At 37.7% G+C, this 24,052-nt stretch overlaps 1 protein-coding gene across 9 annotated transcripts; it reads right to left on the bottom strand.

The window, feature by feature from the left end:
• Nucleotides 1–806: 806 nt before the first annotated feature.
• RNF146 (ring finger protein 146) lies at nt 807–23,604 on the bottom strand. 9 transcript variants are annotated; one of them, XM_002915131.4, is made up of 3 exons: nt 23,448–23,602; nt 12,434–12,541; nt 807–2,566 (listed from the first exon to the last, which is right to left on the bottom strand). In XM_002915131.4, coding segments are annotated over exons 2-3 (1,083 nt in total). In that variant the 5' UTR covers nt 12,436–12,541; nt 23,448–23,602; the 3' UTR covers nt 807–1,485. The 9 variants fall into 9 exon arrangements, 5 of the variants coding, with proteins under 5 accessions (XP_002915177.1, XP_011217892.1, XP_019650689.1 ...); XM_011219590.3 differs by having other exon boundaries at nt 12,434–12,536; nt 23,448–23,527; XM_019795130.2 differs by lacking the exon at nt 23,448–23,602 and adding an exon at nt 23,281–23,431.
• Nucleotides 23,605–24,052: the final 448 nt, after the last annotated feature.

Genomic DNA, 24,052 nt, shown 5'->3' with positions numbered 1-24,052 from the left:
TTCCCAAGAAGTCAAAGGGACTCATGAAGCATCCTGTAACATTTGCATTATATATCAGATTTCTATTTTTTTCTGAAAAGTAGCTAACCTTTCTTTTTCATTTACTAGCTATATTTTGAAAGTAGACTGAATACAGATGCACAACTCAAACTTTTATGATCCTCTCTACAATACAGGCTTTAAAAAACATGCAAGTCAAAGAATTAACTCTCAATTCTAACCTATCACAACAAGAGATAAAAGATAATTTCAAAGTAGTGACAGTTTTTATTTTATGTGGTAACATTCAATTCACATTTGAAAAACATATTAAAAATAGCTTGCATATGCTTCAACACGATCCTACTGTTTTGAGTTAAAATATATTAAGACAAACTCACATTACCATTTTTTAGAACCAAATTCTGGATTACCAAGTTAACCCAAGACTTCCTATTTTGCCACAGATTCTACATTTTCTGTAAAGAACATTTGTGCCTACTAATGCTGTTTACAAATAAGCCTACCATTTAATTCATTGGTGTCAGGCCTCTAATGAAGACTGGCAATGAAAATCTAAAATATGTATGGTCTCTATCAGTTATGTAAGAAATTTAAGTCTCATCAACTTTAGGTTTATTTCCATACATACTCATTCCATGCAATTGCTTGTAGATTGTTTATTCTCTGAAAAAAACCACTTTCCTGAGCAAGTGACTAAGCTGAATACAACCAATTCAAACCACCACCTGTTTTCTGACCTTTGGCCACAAATGTCAAAATGTTTCTTTCCATCGTCTTTCCAGACTCAAACAACAGACAAATTATTTTTGATAAAGTCTAGTATTTATTAAATTATAAATTCTGTAATCAAAAAGAAAAATGCAGATCAAGAGAAACCTCAAACTACAAGGACTAGACAGCAAAGCCTATGGGAAACGCCGTGAAGTATGTTACAGACAAGATTCTGAAACATGAGTTTTTAGCTGTTTTCTTTACATTTCCATTTCAGTAACTTTACTATTTAATAGTTGTTATTCATCTATTTTAAAATCCCAAATTCACATCTATTCTCACATTAAGCTTCCTGTTCATACCAATACCAGACATCTCATAGGAGCCAAATTTTAGTAATGGTTTTACGTCAATCCATGCAGAAAAATAAGACACAATGCAAGAGTCAGATGAGGACTGTTAATGCACAGATAATACACACACGCTCGCCAAAAGAACTGAAGAAATTTTAAAAAACTATAAAATTAACAGACCTCAAGAAAACTGGGTTATTACTAAACAGCTCTCAACTATTAATGCCAAGTTCCTTATATTAAATAAATTCCTCAACATAGACATGTTAAGACATTTTAATTACAGGTCTGTCCTCCCCATACCCCTTCCCACCCCAACTCCCAAAAATGCACTACCAGGGATGAGTATAATGTTATGTGGGCAGAAATTTACAGATAACCATTCTAACTTTGAGCATGGAGCTGAAGACTTTTTCACTTAAACTTCAGTTACTGTGCACTGTCCATCAGGCCTTCTAGATCTGACACCAGCATTCACTGTTCCACCCCCTGCTACTGATCGATCAATTCCTGATCGATCTGATCGATCAGATACTGTCTGGTTTGCATTAGGAACCAAAAGTCTCTGTTGGGTCAAGGAGTGCTGTGCAACAAGCGCAGATACATCCTCACTATCACTACTGGCATCTGATTCGGTTTCTTCAACGGAGGTGTCTGGTGCCGGTACCCTGCCTGAAGACGGCGATTCATGATCTTCCTCTCCTTCCCCCCTATGACTCCTTTCAGCTATGCTGTCTCCACTGAGTTGCAAATGAGCAAAAGAGTCTTCCAGAGAAGTGCTTGCATCAGGGGATGGTGTTGCAGGGCTTGTTAACTGACCATCTACTGATGTCAGGGGCCTTAGAGAAGACACTAGAGGCTGAACAGAAGAAGCGCCACTCTGTGCTGATACGCTGTCCGCTCCGTCGGCAGAGCTCTCTCTCGCTAGGTTTACAGTATTAGCTTCACAGTCCAGCCTAAGTCCAGCTACTCCCTTCTTTGGTATATCTATTATATCCCGCTTAATCTTCCTGCGACGTCCATGTTCATTTCTCCTGTACTGAACCATATTTTCAAGATCAGCAACATACAGAAACCCAGCAATTAACATTTCAGTGCTCTTTTTACCTTTGGAAAAAGCATCTTCCAGCTCTCTACTAGTGCGCTCGTCATACTGCCACCACCCATTTCTTCCTTCATAATACCATGCATATTCACCATTTCCTCTACTTGCGGCCTTGAGTTCTTCTGGTGACAATAAGGTTGGCTTGTCAAGGAAATCTTCAGGAATTTCTTGTCGACAGAGGGCACATCGCTTTCCAAGCCATGAAGCTCCCTTTACACACAGATAGCAGAACACATGCTTACACGGCAGACTGACTGGGTGAACACATGTTTGCAGACAAATGGCACATTCAGGGACAGTTAGAGAAGGTGCAGGATTCGCACAGGACTCATTCGCTTTCCTGTTCGTAGGAAGCATGTTTACTGAGTGATCAATTTCACCACAGCCAGCCATCCTAAGAAAATGAGAGAAAATACATATAATATTAAAACTACATTTCAACTCTTCCAATATCTTAATTCAACAATTCAGATTATTATTAAGCACCTATTATATATGTGTGCTACATACTGGACAATGGGAAAACAAAAATGAAAGAAAAAATCTTAACTTGTACAGGAAAATATTTTTGATTTGTTATGTCATTAATTTATACTTGTGGGGAGCAACGAGGCACACAATGTTAAGCCAAAAATTAATAAAAATACAACCAAAATATAGATTTTAAGTAAATATATCACTTCCATTCAGTCACAGAACTTATGAGATATAACTAAATGCAGATTTGAAAATGTTAAATGACAATCTATTCTAGACTGACTTTTCCAGTCAGTGTGGAAAGTAGTCAGAGACACAGAAAATGGTTAAAAGTAATATAGATTCCGATTACAGAAGGTGGTATTTTGTGGCCTGTTACACGATATTACTAAGTGGCAATTTTGCAAATACTACATATATTAATATACTTTTGGTACTTGACAAGCAGACCATATGAAATTAAGACTAAATCCTACAAGTTCTCTACTCCTGCTGCACATTTAAAAACACTCGTTAAACCAGTCATTTCATTACCCCCTCCACGAAAACACGCTCTTGTGATGGCCTTTCCTTGTTGTTGTTGCCTTTTTCTAAACCATATGCTCTTCTTGCTTACTCTTTCAAGATGATGTCATCTATACCCACGGCTTCAATTGTTACCTATAAACAAATGTCTCAAATTGGTTTTAGCAGCCCAGGTCTCTCCTTTCAGCCCTAGATCTAGATTTCTAACGGCTATTTTAGATTTCTTCCTGGATGTCTTGAGGGCAAAAAAAACCTTAACTCATATCTGTTTCTTCCTTATTTACTCCCTAAAAGCTCCCCAACCCCAATGACACCATTATCCATCTGCTTTTTCAAGCCAGAAATCCATCACTGAAACTGCCCTTCTCCTACTCCTTGCATCCAAACATCCCCAGATCTTATCATTTTTATCCTAAGTATCTCATGAATCCACCTACCCTGCATTTCTACCCTTCCCTAGCCACCACGTGAATACTGTTTATTAAATTACTGAACATGCGTTTTAACTGGTCTAGCCTTACCTCTTGCTTAAAAAAAGGATTTTAGGATAAAGACTAGGATCTATATGCCCTGCAGTGGTCCTGCCCCCCACCTCCCACACCAGCCTCATCTCTATCAGACTTCCCCTTGATCAGGCTTCCAATCACACTAGCCACTCCCTTCAACAGGTTTTCTCTACATCACTCCCTTCAACAGGTTTTCTCTACATGAACATTTCTTCACTTCCTGCCTCCCACATCCCCCATGGACAAACTACTACCCATCTTACTACCATGTACTTCTCACTCATAGCACTTATCAGAATTGCATTGTTACATTTACTTGTGTGTTTATTTTGTTAATGTTAGTCTTCCCCATAAGCAGGTGGGCTTTGTAAAAGCAAGAAACAGATCACTTTTGGCTTGTCTCTCTGTATTCCCATACAAGACCTGGCAGATAGAGAACACTCAAATATTATTAGCTAAGAAAATTAATATGTTTTTCAATGAAGAATATAATACCATCATATACAACAGATGTTTTGAGTCTTATTTTATTACTTTTTAAAAGACTTTACTTATCTGTCAGAGAGGGAGAGAGTGCATAAGCAGGGGGAGTGGAAGGTAGAGGGAGAAACAGAGTCCCCGCTGATCAAGGAGCCCCATGTGGGGCTCAATCCCTGGGATCATGACCTGAGCTGAAGGTAGACGCTTAACCGACTGAGCCACCCAGGCGTCGCTTTTAGTCTACTTTAAATAACATTAAGTTAAACCATCTGATTGACAAACTTTTTAAAAAGAATTTACTTGTATGTACCTTGGGAATGGAATGGCATAGCAAGAAATGAAGTTATATAAAGGTAATCAGAAGTCAAATGATGGAAGTCTTTTTGCTCCCTGCTAAAGAAGCATCTGATTTGATGTTATCCCATAGTACTAGGAAACCACAGATATTTTAAAAGGGGAAAAAATGATAGAGGAAGTGCACCAGTGATATGTAAAAAGACTGAGAAATAGAGGTAAAGGTCTCACAGAGATTCACAACCATTAATTAACTGCTGCTTAAAATGAATGACAATCTCTCTGTACCATCTGATTTCGCTCTTTTAAACAAGGAATATTTAGAATTTAATCACCCTAAGGATTTCTGCCTTTTTCCAAGATCAAGCATTTAAAAATGGGTACAGTGGTTACAAAAGGTGTAGTCAGTAAAAATGTTTATGTTCATCAAAGCTTGAAGAACAATCCTCTTAGGCTTTCATCACAGCACATCCAGTCCAACAATCTATTCTCTTACTGTTTTTTTTCTGTATCCTTGGTTCCTCAATAGAAAAGGTTCAAAATGATAGCAAGTTTTGGAAAAGATTGTACTTATCTAGAAAAGAAAGTGGCACACAGTCTCAGTGGAAAGAACTGAACGCTATGAAATACTTGATTTCCAAACTTTTTTTCAACCTTTAATTCCATTTCCAATCAACTCCTTTACCAGAACCTCTAGGTTACACATACTAGTAAAGTACAACTTTTTCCCAACCTATGGTTAAGTTCTACCAGATATGAACTCTTCATATGTGTTAGGCACTTACAGGAGCTTCAAAGTATTTTGCGATAAACAGTATCTTGTAACTTAACAATCTAAGTTGTAAGTGAAAGCGCTTGCTGTCCACCTACTTCCCCTAAAGTGAAATGGCTGTGCACAATACATTTTGTTAGGCTCCCCACATCTCATATGTATTTCTTAAATACAAAACCTCAGTACTTCCCAAAGCCATGAGAGAGAGAATACCATGTATTTCAATTTACATTTGGCAAAGATTCAGAATACTTTTGTTTGTTCCAGGTAACTTTATTTCCAGTGTACCAGGTTACACTGTGGTAACAGTCTATGTATATTACTTTCAATTCTGCCAAATATAAGCAGCACCTAATGTACCGGTAAGAGGTTTTTTAAAAATCACAAACTCACACCGTGCTTCTGGGTCTCCAGCCTTCTCATCAGTAAAATGGGGATTATTCATGTTCAACTCAAAATTATTGTAAAGTGAATAAATTAAATGAAAGCATAAACCTGTAAATGAAAGCCTCTCTTAATTCATTTAGTTCCTATTGCTACATTTAAACCTCAGTGTAACTTTAAACATTTTGAAACAGAAAGAACTAAAATTAGCTACAGAATGGGAGAACAAGAAATATGTATATTCTTACATCACTTTCAACTTAGGTTAAAGAAATTAGTTGTCAATGAAATTCCTGAAAATCTTTTATATGTCCATATTTATTTAAAGCCCCACTCACGAAGAAGAAAAAAAGAGAGCCATCATCCATTTTGATTCTGTTCATAAGACAAAAATGGAGAAGGGCTAATGCTCATCACTACTTGGGGGAAAAAAAGACAGCAATGTCTTGTATATAATAAGTACATATAATAAGTACAGATGTTAAACTAAGCTATCTAGGTACCCTCTGGGCAAAGGACAGGCCCATAATTTTAAAACTTAAAAAAGAAAATGAAAAGCCTTATAAAATGTGAACAAAATACCAACATGTAGGGGCGCCTGGGTAGCGCAGTCGTTAGGCGGCTGCCTTCGGCTGAGGGCGTGATCCCGGCGTTCCGGGATCGAGTCCCACATCAGGCTCCTCCGCTGGGAGCCTGCTTCTTCCTCTCCCACTCCCCCTGCTTGTGTTCCCTCTCTCGCTGGCTGTCTCTCTGTCACATAAATAAATAAAATATTTAAAAAAATATATATATATATATATATCCAACATGTAACTTGGATGAATACCATACTTAGAAACAACAACATAATCCCAAACCCTGTAGCATTTAAGTAAAATTGACCCCAAAAGTCAATTTTCCATTAGTTGGCTTAGCTTATCTACCAAAACAAGTTTTCAACCTAAAAACATTATCTCCACCCTGCTTATTAACATGATCAATGTCTTATGACCCTTACTCTTGCACAAATGAATAAACCTAAACATAATTTTAAACTAAAAAAAAAAAAAAAAAAAAAAATTACAACCATCCCGGGGCAAGGCATGAACTGGAAAAGCACCACACCTGGAAAGGCAAAACAATCCGTGGGGCAGGTACTTTGGTTCCTTCATTAAAATGAAGGATACAAATTGGATAAATATCAGGAAACAGACACAAACAGCTAAAGCTTCATTTTTTCATCTAAAGCACTTTCAACTATTAATTTGCCACAGCAAATTGTAAATTCTGATTCTGTCTGCCCAACAAGTTATACTGTTAGTTTAGCACCAACTAAGAAACGAGGAGTACAACTTAGTAAATACCTCTTACAAAGTTCTAGATGAGGCACATAGTGGACAAGATACAACTGAGATATATAACAAGATAAAGACAAAGTAACCTAAACTACTAGCCTGCCTATAAAACATACTTCAAGACTACTTTTATTGCCATTTTCATCTACCCTACAAAGTCTCTACTTCGCATAGCTTCAATGATCTTCAAATAGGCTGGAGGCTAAATGTGTGCAGAAGATCATACCAATATGAATAAAAAATGTCTTTTTCCTTTTCGTAGAGCAGGATTTGAGAAACAGTTAATGCTAATCAAAGAGAGGTATTCACTCCCTAACTAATAAATATCTTCGGAAACTCCAGAAGTTGTTCTGGAAAACAGAATTTATTTGCTCGTTATTAAATTAAGAATAATCTAATATGTAGAAATTTGGAGTGAAGTTCAACTCTGCTGAAGAACACAATAAATATTTCACATTTCAAATATTTCTATTTTGAAGACTTTTTACTAGCTGAATTCTTAATGTGATATAACTTCTATGCAAAAGTCCCATTCTTCTTCCCGTAAGTAAAGTATGTATGTTAAATATTTCTGGAAAACAAGTAAGCCTTCTCCTCAAGAAGACAAAATATAGAAGCGTATGGTGGGCAAAGTTAGTGCAAATCGCCAAGTACTAAGATTTTGTTTATTCTTCTTGAAGACATCTAATCAAAAGAAAGATAAAATTACTATAAATGAAAAAAGTCTTTGACTTACAGAGTACTGAAGAACTTTACAGCCAGCAATAAAAATTCCATATATTGCAAATCAAGTTTAAAAGTCTGGGCTCAGAATACGATTATAAACACCAAAAAGAGAACAAAGTGTAAGTTAACAAACCACCTTTTGTTAAGTGTCAACCTATCAGAGAAGAATGTCATCTTCCTTCTAAAAACTTTGACTATTAAAAAAATTTCTCAAATCATTAGCTCTGCTGGAATATAAAGAGTTCAAAGTTTAATACAAGTTAAAAATACAGCTTTAAAATTTAAACAATGTCCACAGTCCTTAAGATAAAATTCTTTACTTTTCATATTGCACAGTGTCCTGTAACTGGTAAGTGTTTAATCTCTATTAGGTATTTGTTGATGCATCTTTTCATTACATTAAAGTATAAATACAACAACGTTTACTGTGTAATACGTGCCAGGCACTGTTTGAAGTACTTTACATCTAATCCTCACATTAACCTATAAATGGGTCCATTATTTTCCTTATTTTATAGATGAGGGAACTGAGATACAGAAAGCTCAGGTGTTAAGCCCAAAGTCATCGGCTCCATTCATAAGTGACTGAGCCAACTCCAAATCTAGGTTTCAAATCCAGATGGTCTGACTTTAGTCTGCACTCTTAGCTACTATGAATGCCTCCATTATAATTATGGCTATGATGAAATATACTATGCAAGAGGAAGTGGTGCAAAGACCTTGTACACTGTTATCTTAGTAAGTTTAAATATTTATTCTAAATACCAATGCTTCTTAGATATTTTTATTTTATTATTTTTTTAAAAATTTGATCTGTCAGAGAGAGGCAGAGAGAGCGTGCGCGTGCAAGCACAAGCAGGGGGGAGTGGGAGAGGGAGAAGCAGGCTCCCCGCTGAGCAAGGAAGCTCAACGCAGGACTCAATCCCAGGACCCTGGGATCATGACCTGAGCCGAAGGAAGACGCTTAACTGACTGAGCCACCCAGGCATCCTGGTTCTTAAACATTTTTAGATCACAGAATGATTAAGAAGAATTTGATGAAATGTTACATATAATTTCAAAGGATTCAGGATCACTATGAAGCTGGTCTACATACGAACTCCTAAGCAGGCAACAGGAATTCACTGAAAGGTTTTATGTAAGAAGTGATACTAGGCTTAGCAGTTTATTAAAATCATTTGGACAGGTTTTTGGAGGAAGACTTAGTGGCATGGGGCAAGAAAGTAACTACAATTTATAGTAATCCAGGTATAAGATAATGGGAAGAAGGGTGCAGATAAGGTTCCAATAAATGAATATAAGAAATACTTAGAAAACAAGAGAAAGCATTTGGTTACTGATCAACGGTGGCACATCCATCAAGATTCAGAATCTGAGAAGAGTTCTGTTTCAGACGTAATGATTTTGAAATATTTATAAGGTCTCTGGATGAAGATAAGCAGTTGACAGTTGAATTTACTAGACTGGTACTCTGAAGAAATCTAAGCTGAAAAAAGTCTGATGAGTCACTAATATATGGTTCTTAAGAGACACGAAAATGAATGAATGCCCAAATTAAACCTGCAGAGGGCGCAGACAAAAGGCCCAACCACAGAACCTTAGATTATTTCGGTATTTACTAATGAGGCAAAATAGCTTACAAAACATGTCAAGAAATGGTCAGAGAGAGATGGGGAATAAAGAGATACCACCACCAAAATAGGTACAAGGGAGACATTTGAAAAAAAGAAGGGTCAAGTAAGCAAAGCACTTAACAAAAGTTAACTATTAAACGCATGAAAATTTCCACTTTTAGAGTGAAACGTATGGTGCAAAAGTTGTGAGCACCACACATAATTAGCTATTTTGATTTCCCAGAGACTATCAAGCCTCCTATCAATAACTTTTTACTCAGTCAAGACAACTTTCCCTATTCCCCCAAAGACTATTACACAACTTCTCCAACTTCTTAGTATAGAGGTATCCTGGACTCCTGTATCATTAAAAAATTAGGTAAGAGTGAATCCCTGAAATTTATCTCTATTTTCACTCTACCCTATCATCATTCCTTTTGGCTCAGGATGGGGTACTGCTAGTTGTTCTGAAAAGCTAACTCCTCAGTTTTGGTGTTTGTAGCATCCCAACTGCTGGAAGATTTTGGTTAATATTCTCAATCCTTAAATTTCAAAATCAACTACCATCCTTAGTCTAATGATCTCTTTCAGTCTCAATATATTGGATCCCATTGCACTGAATGATATGACCACCAACTCTTTTTCTGAAACTTTATACTATGCATTTCCATGATGGTACTCTCTCCCAATTCTTTCTATTTCATTGTTTTCTCTTTTCTCTAGCTGCCCTTTAAGTACCAGTATTCTTCACAAAGGCTCTGCATATGGCCCTATTTTCATACTACATTCTAGGTATAGACAATATACTGAGTATTTCAAACTAATACATATACCACCATGACTCCTAAAATCTAATATCCAGAACCATGCCAACTGTATTTCCCATCTGTATTCAAAGAATTTACCTCAATATTCTCCAAGGACCCAAAATCAAGCAGGACTAAAACTAAAATTATCTGTTCTCCTAAACCTGAATCCTCTTTCCTTTGTTTTTGATCTTGCATAAAACTTAGAGCCATCCTCAGTGCTCCCTTACTCCTTGGGCACTTCTCTTTTCCACGACAGAAACTTCTTTAGAATGTGTCCCCTTCATTCCCAAAGCCGGTGATCCCAATTCTGGCTTCTTGGAAACTCTTCTACTAACCTACCAAATGGCCTCCCTGACTTCAGTCCTTTCTCCTCCTCATCCCTCCTTCTCAGTTCAATCATGTCTAATTAGTCTTCTCTTCAATCTTAAATAGTTTTCTACTGCCTACATTATCTAATCCAAATTCCTAAGCACTGGCTTCCAAGTAAAATTGCATAGCCGATAGAGTAAAACAGACTTACCTAAAATCCTGGCTCTATTATTTATTCTCACTAAACTGACCTAGAAGAGTATTTCCCAAACTTCTCCAAAAGTAAGAATTAGCTGATATGCTCTACCCTGGAAATTTGCACATATATGCGGTACAGTCTAAAAATCTGTGTTTTAAACAAGTGCCCACAGGATTATTCTCAGAGAAATTTGGAAAACACTGACCTAGGGCAAATGACTTCAACTCTCTGTTTCTCCAGTAAATGAGCTACTACCATTTTTCACAATGATTCAATTCAATAATCCAAATACAATACCCAGTAAGCACCTAGCAATATAGTAGGTACTAAATAAACACTCACTCCCTTTACCAACTCTGAAGTCTCTTTCTCCCCACGCCACTTTGCCAGATGGGATTGCTCCCTGACTCCCCTAAGGTGCCCTGATACTTAGACAACTGTGCCCCTCCTTCATTCCCTTGGCTTGAAAAATACTTCCTAATTTTCTCAGCTTGTTAAAATTCTACTTATTCTTTAAGATCAAGCTAAAAGTTCTTCTCACTCTGAACCTTAATATAGACTATATATACTCTTAGTTCCAAAAGCATCTTATTGTTACCTCAATATGGCATTTCTTCCAATGTTTAATTAATAATTATGTTTCACTTCCTAGACCATAGCCTACCTAGTTCTTTAATGGCCAGCACCTATAACATTTAATCTACAGGATTAAAAAAAAATATATATATATATATATACACACATATACACAGGCAGATAACATATGAACAAGATTAAATAAAATATATATTTGCCCCAATTTTAAAGAAAAATGCTTACAGGTTTCATTTTTCTTTTATCAAATTCTCAACGCTAACGATTACTGCCATATTTTTAACATATAATTAAAGCATCATATTGAAAAGTAGATAGAAATAGTTAACATGTCAAACTGACAAACATGTGAAATAGTATCTACAGGTTAGATAATGTTCATATTACCTTGGAAGACAGAAATATGATGTTTATCATGTAAAAATATACATCAAGAATAGAATGACATTCAAAATGGGCAAGATCATGGTAATGTAATATTTTAAAGTATATTTCACAAAAACTAAACGATAGGAAAACACAACTGGTAAAACTGGGGGCTAGAGTGAATTCAGTATTAATTAAAATGCAATAATATACTAAATCTTTAAAAAAAGAATTAATCTAGGGGCACCTGGGTGGTGCAGCTGATTAAGCGTCTGACTCTTGGTTTCATCTCAGGGTCATAAGATCAAGCCCCATGTCAGGCTCTGCACTCAGTGTAGAGTCTGCTTCACTCTCTCTCACTCCCTCTTTCTCTGCCCGTCCCTCCCCTGCACTCTCTCTAAATAAATCTTTGTTTAAAAAATCAGTTAATTTAAAAAACACTTTAATTTAGTGAAACAAGCTTTTAATAACTAGTGTTTTTAAGTCCCATTAAGTCCCTCTTATTTATAAAAGGTGATATTGTCTGCCTACTTTAGTTTTTAAGTAAATTACTATGTAAAGAGAAAGTAGAAGATCTAAAAATCTTTCCAGTTTTTTAGCCTTCTATGAGAAAATTCTTCTGTCTTCAGTTTCATTGACTTTAAAATAAAAAATAGAATAATAAAAATTTTTCCTGATAAGATTTCTGGGTATCTAACATTAACAGTAATTTCATGTGAATAAAATTACTAACTCAACAAAACATCTAAAACTCAATACAAAACACTCATTTTGTATAATTAGAACTAAATATAACATACACTTGGCTTATTGCATTTTATCAGTTCATTGAATTTACTGCACCTTTGGGACAAACCATGATGCCATACTTACATTTCTATTACAGATCCCACAGTTGTCTGTCACAAAAATAAAAGATCATCTTCATCAGCAATCAAATAGTGTGCAGTATTTTGTCTTCCACTGCTGGTTCATTCTGTGCTGCAAAAGAAATTATTTCATCAACTTCTACACAGACTATGATCGACAAAATTAGTCAATTATGTATGATCCTTTAACAAAATTCAGTGGCGAATTTTATCTTAAAAATGACAAAATTTCAAGACAAGAGTACCTGCTTCATCACTGCTATTCAACACAGTACTGGAAGTGCTGGCTAGAGCAGTTAGACCAGAAAAAGATATGAAAGGCATACAAAAAGGTAAGGAAGAAGTAAAACTATCTCTATTTGCAGAGACAGTAAAACTACCTCTATTTCTATATAGGAAATCCCAAGAATCCCCAAGAAAATCACTAGGGGTAATAAATTCAGCGAAGTTGCAGGTCACGACCTCAAAGTACGAGTCAGCTGTGTTTCTACATCTAGTAGTCAACAATCCAAAAATGAAATCAAGAAAGCATTTTAGAGAATGCTCAAAAATTCCATTTATAATAGCATCTAAAGAATAAAATGCTTAGGAATCAACTTAACCAAGGAGGGAAAAGACTTTACAATGAAAACTATAAAACACTGCAGACAGAAATTAAAGGAGAGCTAATTAAATGTAAAGACAACTGTTCATGGATTGGAAGACGAAGATGACAATACTACACAAACTAACCTATAGATTCAACATAATTCTTATGAAAAGCCAATCCTCAAACTCATATGAAATTGTGAAAGGCCTAAAATAACCCAGAACAATCTTGAAAAAGAACAAAGTTGAAGAACTCACACACTGAGATTGCTACAGTTATCAAGTCAATGTGGTACTGCCATAAGAACAGGCAAATATACTGAAAGAGGAGACAGTCCAGAAATAAACCCACACTTGTATAGACAACTGATTTTTAAAAAGGGGTGCCAAGTCCATTCAATGGGAGAAAGAACAGTCTCTTCAACAGTGCTAGGACAAGTGAACTGTCACAGGCAAAAGAATGAAGTTGGACCCCTACATCACACCACATACAAAAGCAAACTCAAGACAGACAAACGACCTAAAAGGAGGTAAAAGCATACAACCCCTAGAAGAAACAGAGGGGTTTATCTTTATGACACTAGGCTTGGCAATGAATTCCTAGGTATGAATGACACCAAAAGCATGGGTAATAAAAGAAAAAACAAATTACGGACTTCATCAAAATTAAAACTTCTGGGCATCAAAGGAAATTGTCAAGCAAGTTAAAAGTCAACTTACAGAATGGGAGAGAATCTTTACAAATCATATACTGATAAGGGTTTAATATCCACAATACATAAAGAATGCCTACAACTCAACAACAAAAGGACAAAAAAATTTTTTGAATGGACAAAAGACTTGAGTAGATACTTCTTCAAAGAAGATGTAGAAATTACCAATAAATACATGAAAAGATGCTAAACATTATTAGTTATCAGGGAAATGTAAATCAAAACCACAAGAACTGCCACTTCACATCTATCAGGATGGCTATAATTTAAAAAAAAAAAGGAAAATAATAAGCATTGGTGAGAATATGGAAAAACTGGAACCCTTGTACACTGCTGATGGGACTGAAAAATAGACCAGCCACCGTGGAGTCTGATGGTTCCTCAAAAAAATTAAACAGAATTACCATATAATCCAGCAATTCCACTCCCAGGTATATATACCCAGAAGAATTGAAAACAGGGACAGAAACAGATACTTGTATACTAATGTTCTCTGCAGAATTATTCACAAAAGTCAAAAGGTGGACAAAAGCCAAGCACCCATCAACAGAAGAATAAACAAAATGTGGTATACAAATACAATGGAATATTATTCAGCCACAGAAAGAAAGGAAGTTCTGATATATACTATAACATGGATGAGCCTTGAAAGTATTATGCTAGGTGAAATAAGCCAGACACAAAAGGACAAATGTTATGATTCCATTTAAATCAAATATTGAAAATAGGCATATTCAGAGACAGAAAGCAGATAAATTATCAGGAGCTAGGGAGAGGAGCAAACAGAATTATTGCTTAGTGGATACAGAATTTATTTGTTTGTTCTTTTGGAGCTAAAAGAGTGTTTATGTACAGTGAAGTAATGCCAAAGGTCAATATAGCCTTCCCATTGTCACGTGATTTAGGCATCTGATACTGAATGAGTTCCATTTCTTTTTTTTTTTTATTATGATATGTTAGTCACCATACAGTACATGATTAGTTTTTGATGTAGTGTTCCATGATTCACTGTTTGCATATAACACCCAGTACCCCATGCAATACATGCCCCCTCCTTAATACCCTTCAACGGGCTAGCCCATCCCCCCACCAGAATTTCTGTTTAAAATGATAAAGAAGTTGTAGAAATATATAGTGGTGATGGTTGCAAAACATTGTAAATGCAATTAATGACACTAAATTATACATTTAAAATGGTTAAGATGGTGAATTTTGTTATTTATATTTTACCATTATAAAAATGTTTCTGAAGTGAAACAGGTTCTATATGGACAAATTAGCCCATATGTGACGTCTTCCAAAGCCACTGCCTCTCTACAAGGAAGCAGTGTGAAAAGACAATGCCACCTTACATTAACTAGAACCTCCTATTTGTATGTATATCCAAGTTTACAATCATTAAGCCAAACTTCTCTCAAGATGCCTCTTATTCAGAGAATCCAGAAGCACCAACCAAAACATCATTTCAGTCATTAATCCTTTCTTCTCTTTTAGTATTCTCTCCTGCCACTTCACGATGCCCAGTGCAGGAGGCACATCATACTACATAGAACTCAGACCCAAGCAAACATGATGACATCAAGAGGGAACACTTGAAGTCTTTCAGTTCCACGTGCCTCTCACAGTACAGGAGTTTTAGTGTTTAAAGAATTTTATAGAAAATTTCTCCTAGTGGGGCGCCTGGGTGGCACAGCGGTTAAGCGTCTGCCTTCAGCTCAGGGCGTGATCCCAGCGTTATAGGATCGAGCCCCACGTCAGGCTCCTCAGCTATGAGCCTGCTTCTTCCTCTCCCACTCCCCCTGCTTGTGTTCCCTCTCTCGCTGGCTGTCTCTATCTCTGTCTAATAAATAAATTAAAAAAAAAATCTTTAAAAAAAAAAAGAAATTTCTCCCAGGGAAATTTAATACAAGCCAGCTTATCCTACCAAATGTTTAACAGAACAATCATCTGTTTCAGAACCAGAGGATTTTCAAATGTAACTGACTCAAAAAGAGTGTCCAAATAACCTTTTTGTTATACAGACTTTGGAAACTTGGTTGATACATTATATGGACTCCACTGTCTGGACCACCCCCCCACCCCCCGCCAAAGCCTTTCACTCTGCCCTTTAGGTGCCTATACAACTTCCATGACACCACAGGAGACTCTATTTCTCTTTCACAGGCCACTCAAAACAGAACTGCCCATTTTCACACACAGGGCAGGAGGAAACATTCTACTATTCGATCATCATTACTCTTTAACAAAAACAGTATTTCTCTAAAGGCTCACCACTGACTATATGCATCCCCTACAGCTCTTCTAGCTTAACCTTTAAGGCAGTGACTTAATTTTCACTGTTCATCATCCTCTCCATCCTAACTCCTGATACATCACTATGAACCAATTTAAATTTGACCAATCCCAACTTCCTAACTCAGAGGTTCTTAAACTTACCCCACTAAGGTTGCTTATTAGAGACAGGCATTTTCAGGCCCTAACCCTGGAGATTCTAGGCCAGTAGACATGTATGGCCTTTAAGCCCAGGAATCTCACTTAAGTCAAAGCGATGCAGGTAATCCATCAAATCCAATTTCAGAAAAAAAAATTTCTCCATTTTCAATTCCTAAAATCCTAAATTCAGTGAACTTCACCTCCCTGTCCATCCAGCAATAAATTATGATGTATACATTTGGAACTAGAAGCCACCTACAGTGCTTCCCCTCTAAAACCTTAATCTCACTCTTAGATTACAAACTCTGGTCCTTCCAACTAATTTACTCATTCCCACATCTGCTCTTCAGTATCACAAGGACCTCTAGTTTGTTGACAGCCTCCTTTTCTTTAGCCAGTTCCCAGTCTCATTTCTTTTCCTGCCCAATCTGGAGCCCAACCACTGTAACTTCTTTCTTAGTAGAAAGAACTGGCTCTTTCACATCTGTCTCTCATCCACGCACTCTCCACAAAACCCCATGTCTGCATGAATCTTAGAAAGTGACATCTCGGCCTCCACGCTTTAATCAAGGAATGCAGATAGAAAAAACAGAAAATCCTTTTTCTCATCTCCTCTCCAACCAAATTCTGTCAATTTTTACCCTTAACACCGTTGGAATCTATCCTCTATTCTCTTGCCATTGCTAGTGTACTAGTTTAGACGTACATCACCTCTCACCCGAACTACTGTTCAGTCTATCTTGCTTCAGTAACACCCCTCAGATTTATTCACTAAGACTCTGAGTGATATACTAAAAAGGCAAAATGGGCCTCCCACATGCGAAGCCCTATAATGGTTCTACAGCCTACACAATAAAAGCAAAGCTCCTAAACATAGCATTCAAAGGCTTTAATGACCTGAAACCTAAATCTCTCTCTAGTCTTACTTACCTCTTACCACCATTCTCAGAGATTCATAATCTATATTATTATCTAATCTATTCATACTTCTCTAAACCTCCCTTTGTAGTTCTGTACTTCCTCCTCCTGGTATTTTATATATATATATATATATATATTTTTTAAATTTTGTTTATTTATTTGACAGCCAGCCAGAGAGAGGGAGGGAACACAAGCAGGGGAAGTGGGAGAGGAAGAAGCAGGCTTCCCGCCGAGGAGCCTGACGCAGGGCTCGATCCCACTCCGGTATCACGCCCTGAGCCAAGTCAGACGCTTAACGACTGAGCCACCCAGGCGCCCCATCCTGGTATAATATATTTTACAGCTTATGAATGCTACTATACTACCACTTTCTCTAGCTCCCAAAAACTGTTCCCTCCACTGTATTTTGTACATTCTTCTATTACTGAACTTATGCCATATACTGAAATTTGTTTGCTTTTGACTTGTTCTATTAAGCCATCGACATCCTAAAGATAAAGACTGTCTTTTATCTCTAAGTGGCTAGTAAATTGTCAGTTTTTGTTGACTTGAAGTGTTATTTCTTGGATGAAGGCAAAACTTCGTAAAGTAACTGTTGAGAAAAATAAAATATTGAAATAAATTTATTCACATAACACATTTGTGTTCTGTGAACAAGGCACCCAGCCACAAAAGATACAAATATACCCAAGTTCTAATCATTTCTTTTGAAGAGCTTAAAATATAACAAAGGGAAGTTAATATATTTACAAATATAAGATTCAAACCACCTTTACATCTTTTGACAAGCACATCATTTACCTAAGGTTTAGTTCACTGGCAATGAATTCTCTAGAATGCAGATGAAAAACCAAGAAAAAAACCAGTTTTAGTAAATTGTGCAAGCTACAGTGACTTTTCCATTTCCTATACTCCATGGATAATTTTCAAAGTGGACTTTAAATGGATAATAATGGTTGGGGGATGGAAAATAAACTAAAATCTATGTAGTATTCTAGATCCTAGCTATGCAAACTGTGTCCCCAACCAACTACAACAGCATTTACCTGGGAGTCCCTTGCAAATGAAAATTCTAGAACCCCATTCCATACCGACAAAATCAGATCTCCAGATGGTTCATATGCATACTAAAAAGTTCATGAAGGGGCGCCTGGGTGGCACAGTGGTTAAGCGTCTGCCTTCTGCTCAGGGCGTGGTCCCGGCGTTATGGGATCGAGCCCCACATCGGGCTTCTCCGCTATGAGCCTGCTTCTTCCTCTCCCAATCTCCCTGCTTGTGTTCCCTCTCTCACTGGCCGTCTCTATCTCTGTCGAATAAATAAATAAAATCTTAAAAAAAAAAAAAAAGTTCATGAAGCTCTCAATGACCTCAAAACAACCCTGTGAGATATGACTACACCCATTTTATAAAGGAGGAAACCCAAACCCATAAGGATTTAACCCCAAGTCACAAAGCTATCAATACTGGGAGATGGGATTCAAACCCATGTTGTTTCTTTAAAAAAATCTTCGGTGTACTATATCTCAGAGAAACGGTCTAGAATAGCATCATCAAACAAATACGATGCAAGCCACATTTGTAATTTCAAATTTTCCATTAGCCTCATTAAGAACAATAAAAGGAAACAGCTAAAATTAATTTAAGTATTTTATTTAATCCAAAATATTTAAAACATTAACATTTCCAAATGTATTTAATATAAAGAAATTATTAATGTGATGTTTTATATTCTCATGTGTATGTACACTCTTTGAAATGTGGGTGTATTTTACACTTACAGCACAACTCAGTTCAGACTAGCCACATATCAAGTGTGGCTGGTGGCTACCATACTGGGCAATGCCGGTTTAGAATGTCTTGCAATATTAACAATTTTTTAAAATACAAAGCTGGCAATTTACTACCAAAATTGCTGAATAAAGAAAATGAACTCCACATTACTTTATCCACACCTGTGCTGGCACAGATAAAAAGGAAATTTCATGTTGTGTTGTAATAAAAATTGGTTTCAGTGATACCAATTCTGCCAAATGGATCCATCCACTATAATGTCTGAGAATTACAATGCCAAGTGGGTACAACAGAAGGCATAGCATGTAATATTCAGAATGGTCATATGCAGTAGTCCTCAGAAAATTTCTACATTTGAAACCAAAGATTTTTTCTTTAAATGAGGGGAAGGGGGAGGGTTTTAATTTCATCCAAAGATGTAAGATAAAACAGTGTAATTCTAACTATATAAGCCAGAATTAATCTGGCAAACATAAATAATTCAAACACACATAATTCTCGCTTCAATGAATGATTTATAAACTATATACCAAACTCAATATAATTTATCAATTACTATAGTAAAATTTACCACAGTATTTTGATATGCAAGTACCAATTAGTGAATGGGTTAGGGTTCTTTCTTTAGCTGAAAATTTATACAGAAAAGAACTATTAGGAAGGTAACATAAAAAGAGAAAAGATTTGAAACTACCTTACATATTTCTCCTCTTAACAATTCTTTTTTTTTTTTTAAAGATTTTATTTATTTATGCGACAGAGACAGAGATAGAGACAGCCAGCGAGAGAGGGAACACAAGCAGGGGGAGAGGGAGAGGAAAGCAGGCTCCCAGCGGAGGAGCCTGATGTGGGGCTCGATCCCACAATGCCGGGATCACGCCCTGAGCCGAAGGCAGACACTTAACCGCCGTGCCACCCAGGCACCCCTCCTCTTAACAATTGAGGGAAAAAGATGACAGACTGAATTTCAAAATACATGAGTTTAGAGATTGTCAGCAAATTTTAGTCATTTACCCACTCAACCAATTAGTAAATAAGTAAAACTGAAAATGAAGTAATACTGTACTATTTATAATTTGTGACCACTCAACAAATTCACACTTCTATTATTTGCATATGCTGTTATCTTCTCTGAAAATATCTAGGATTAATTACATTCCACTTTTCAAGTCAGTCACAAAGTCAAAAAAACCATCATTTTTTCCCACATAATAGATTCAAATAAATGATTATCTTTTTAAAAGAACTAATCAAAGAAAAAGTTATGTATATAACTATTAAAACATCAAATTATAAAGATATAGACTTCCTATATTTTTCTAATTACTGACAGCTGTTTAATAAAGTAGTTTTTACTCTTCTTTCAATTCAAAATACACAAAACAGGAAATGTTCTATATAAAAGCTAGCAATGACAGAAAAAAAAAAAAAAACCAAACCTTCAAGCCTTCCAACTTGTGGCATACAAACTCAAAAAAAAAAAAAAAAAAAAAAAAGGAAAAAGCAAAGACCAGTGAAAGAAAGAATAGAGAGATGCGGTGTAATTTAGCAGATAGATACATCTTAATATTTCTTAAGAAAGAGTCTCAAATTGAGAGAGGTAACTAAATGCCCTAATGTTTCCATTTTTAGCTTTCTCTCTCATCCCCTGCTAAAACTCAACTTACAGGAAGCACAGGTCATACTGGGAAACAAAAGTCTTCAGTCAAAACTCATTTCAACTAAATGGAGGCCAATACTTGACACTACACTATTTTATTTTACTTAAAAAAATTTTTTTAAGTATGCTCCACACCCAGCATGGAGCCCAAAATGGAGCTTAAACTCAGGACCCTAAGTTCAAGACCTGAGTTCAGATCAGGATTCCGACACTTAACCAACTGAGGTGCCCTGGGCACCTGGGCACACTACACATCTTAAAAGAATTACAACCCTTATTGTTCAGTACTTCCCTTAAAAAACATTACTGTATGGCAATCTATGACCTTCACAATCTTCATACTCAAGCATTAAACCTTTACATCCCCCCAACTGTGGCCTTTGCATTTTATTTAAACAAAACATGAAATGTGAATGTGCACAAATACCGTCTTTTAATCTTATCAAACATAAGTTTCACAGCCTCCAGCCATTTTGTAAATGTAGGCTCTGTTGCTAATTGTATGTGTGACCCTGGTCAAGTCATAACTCCCATGTCTTAGTTATTTCACCCTACTCTGTATTTCTTAATTCTAAATACTTTAATTAACAGGAATTTAACAACAGGTTTTATTTTAATTAATCCAAAAGGTAATAAGCCATAAACACTAAATATTCCATAAATAAGCACAAGTGGCTGTAGAAGAATGTTAATAAAATGATTTCCATACCCACAAAGATTATTCCTAATCCAACCTGTTGTTTCACAAATTCATGTTCCTTGGCACAATCAAGAACCAGGCAGGGGAATGGAAAAAAGGGTCAGAAGCCTCTGTTACTGACACTGGTGGAAAAAAACATTCAAATACCCAGCTGACAAGTGTGTCAGGCATTTCATGCTAGTATGGCTAATACATAAAATAATATTCTCTAAACAGACTAATATTGTGAAAAGACAAGACTGAATACTACCTTTTCTTCTATACTAAGTCAAAAAATCATTTCTGGATCCTTTCAAGAAGAAAAATCTGTCCTATTCTAACAATCCAAATTGGTGGAAACTGAAACAAAATACTTCACCAGTTGACACGTGTCTCCTAAAAGAAAAACGCCATTTCCTTTCTCGTCCTCCTAATGACTAGCTATATGGAAAAATAGTTTCCCTGATGATTATAATTGTACCAATTTTATAACAACCAGTAAATAACAAAAACCTTCAAATGTTTACCATTATTTTTATTTTACCCACAACTTACATTGGCTCATTTGAAACATAAATTCTAAATCAAAGAGAGGCCTTAACAAAATGTTCCAATTTAAGATACACAAGGCTAAAACAAACACACCCAAAAAGCTATTTCTAGTGTAGCTTTCACTTTTCTGGTTTTCCCTTTAAAAAGAGATTTACTTGACCCATTTTCATTTGTTTTTAGAGCACTCAGACACTCAAGACAAACAGTATTTGGTCATGAAAACAGCAGAGCCAACACCATAAATCCTGTTATTTCTGTGGGTCATTTTTTTCATGTGTCCTATATTCCACGTCTTTTTAAGAGTCTAAACATAGATTCGTTTGCTAAAAAGACAAAAAGTTTTAAGTCCTCCAATTCTGTAATTATAGAGTGCTTTCAATGCCAATGTTATACTTTCCACATCCTATTTAAAAAGTACACACACTGGGGGGGAGGGAGTGCACCCAAGCACCTGAAATGTCAAGCTATAAAGACAAAGCTTTTTCTATCATTTCTTGGCCGCCTTCTTCCCTCAATTCCACACTGTTCCAATATTACGAAAATATTACTTAAACAAAATATAAGTACTTTCAAAACTCGGAAAGTGTCACTGAACTGGCTCTTAGGAAAGAAAAATTAAAACATATTCGAAATGGTTAACAAGAGAAAGCTCTAGTTGCCAAAATGTGTGTGTAAACTCAAAACAATTTTGCAACCTTCTCTAGACCCCTACGGAAAATAAAACAGCTACAACAATGGAAGGAAGACCCGTACTCTTTAAGACGGGATGGGGGGCGGGTAGGGAGAGTACTCCGCAACCAGAACAAAGCAACAGCCTCCGCTTTTAAGATGCACTGAGGGGTTGTGTTGTTGTTGTTGTTGCTGTTGTTTTGGCTCAACGGGTATCAAGAGAGCTCTTAATTGTTCCGATGATTTACTGATCATCAAAACGAGAATACGCAGCGCTGGGCTTAACCAGGGCAAGGTAGAGGGGCTGCTCTTCCTATTAGGCAAGACCCAGACACTGAGCAGGAGGAGGAGGGAGAGAGGGAAGAGAAGGAAGCAGCCAAAGACACTCCAGAAAACGACAAAATGCAGGGACTGTACGCCCTGGCTGCGATCTGACCCAAGGCCCGGGCAGAGGCCTCCACACGGAAGACTGGGAGCAGGATACCCTTCAAACCATAGCAGCCCCTAAGTCTTGAGGCCGGAAGGTCCCCGAGTAGAGGCCTGACACCACCGCCAAGGGGAGAGGAGAGGGACCTGGTTGCCACCAAAGGCAGAGACGAGGACCCCGGCGGAAGAGGCTGCGCAGTAATGGCCGCTGCTCCGCCTCTCGCACCCCGACCGTGACCAGCTCCGGGCCGTCGCCCAGGGCAGGGGCTGCGGCGGCCGCGGACAACGCAGCGCCCGTCATAGTCTTCTTGCCTGCGACAGCAGGCAGGGTGGGGGCGGCGGGAAGGACTGAATTGCCCCATCCCGCCTGGGCGCAGGGAGCTGCGGCCGCGCCGGCCCAAGGGCGTCCATCTACGTACCGGCCCCTGACCCCGCCGCCGCCCCTCTCAGGCCCGGAGCGCAGGGCCGACCCGGAACGCGTCGCGGCTGGAGGTGACACCGCGAGCCATCACGACTTTCCCTGGGTTAGGATGTCGGACTGGCTGACTTTGACCCTTCCCCGCGAGAACCTCGCCCCGACTCCCACCTCTCTAGCCAAAGCCGCGGCCGGCTCGCAGTCTTTCCTCTTCGGCCTCGGAGCCCGCAGCGGCCGGGAACGCGCGCGGCGGTCACGTGACCGCCCGTCGCGTTGCGGGGGGCGGGGCCGCGCGGGGCGGAAGTAGAGCCTTGCACTGGGGCACTCGCGTCAACCCCTCCGCGAGGTGTTTCCCGGCGACCCAACCCTGAAGCGAGCGGTTGGGTACCTACTTTTTTCTGCCTTTGGAGACCTGCAGTTTCTGCCGGAATCGTTCCGCCTGCTTTGTTTTGTGCTTTACTTATAATTAGGTGTAGAAGATTGAAAGAATGCAGGTCCACCGGAGAGAGGTTTGGGGCAAAGGAAGTAAGACGCGTGTAGAACCAGCAGGTGGTGTTGCTCAGAAACCCCTCTTCGAGACCCAAGGAAACCTTTGGGCGCCTAGCTGGATTTGGGGGTACAGAGCCCTAGGCAGAGTACTGCTTGTTCTCCTAACCACAATAAAGGGGTCCTTTGAGAATTGTAGTTTATTCGTCGTCTGAAGGGTTGAGCAATTTAATCGGAAAAAAATAGATCTTAATTTCCTTTTGGACCCATTTTTCTTAGACTAGAGCATA

Source organism: Ailuropoda melanoleuca, chromosome 10 (genome assembly GCF_002007445.2).
Source record: "Ailuropoda melanoleuca isolate Jingjing chromosome 10, ASM200744v2, whole genome shotgun sequence".
Lineage (NCBI taxonomy): Eukaryota > Metazoa > Chordata > Mammalia > Carnivora > Ursidae > Ailuropoda > Ailuropoda melanoleuca.
The sequence above is the reverse complement of the archived record's forward strand: the minus strand, read 5'-3'. Positions and strand labels throughout refer to the sequence as shown.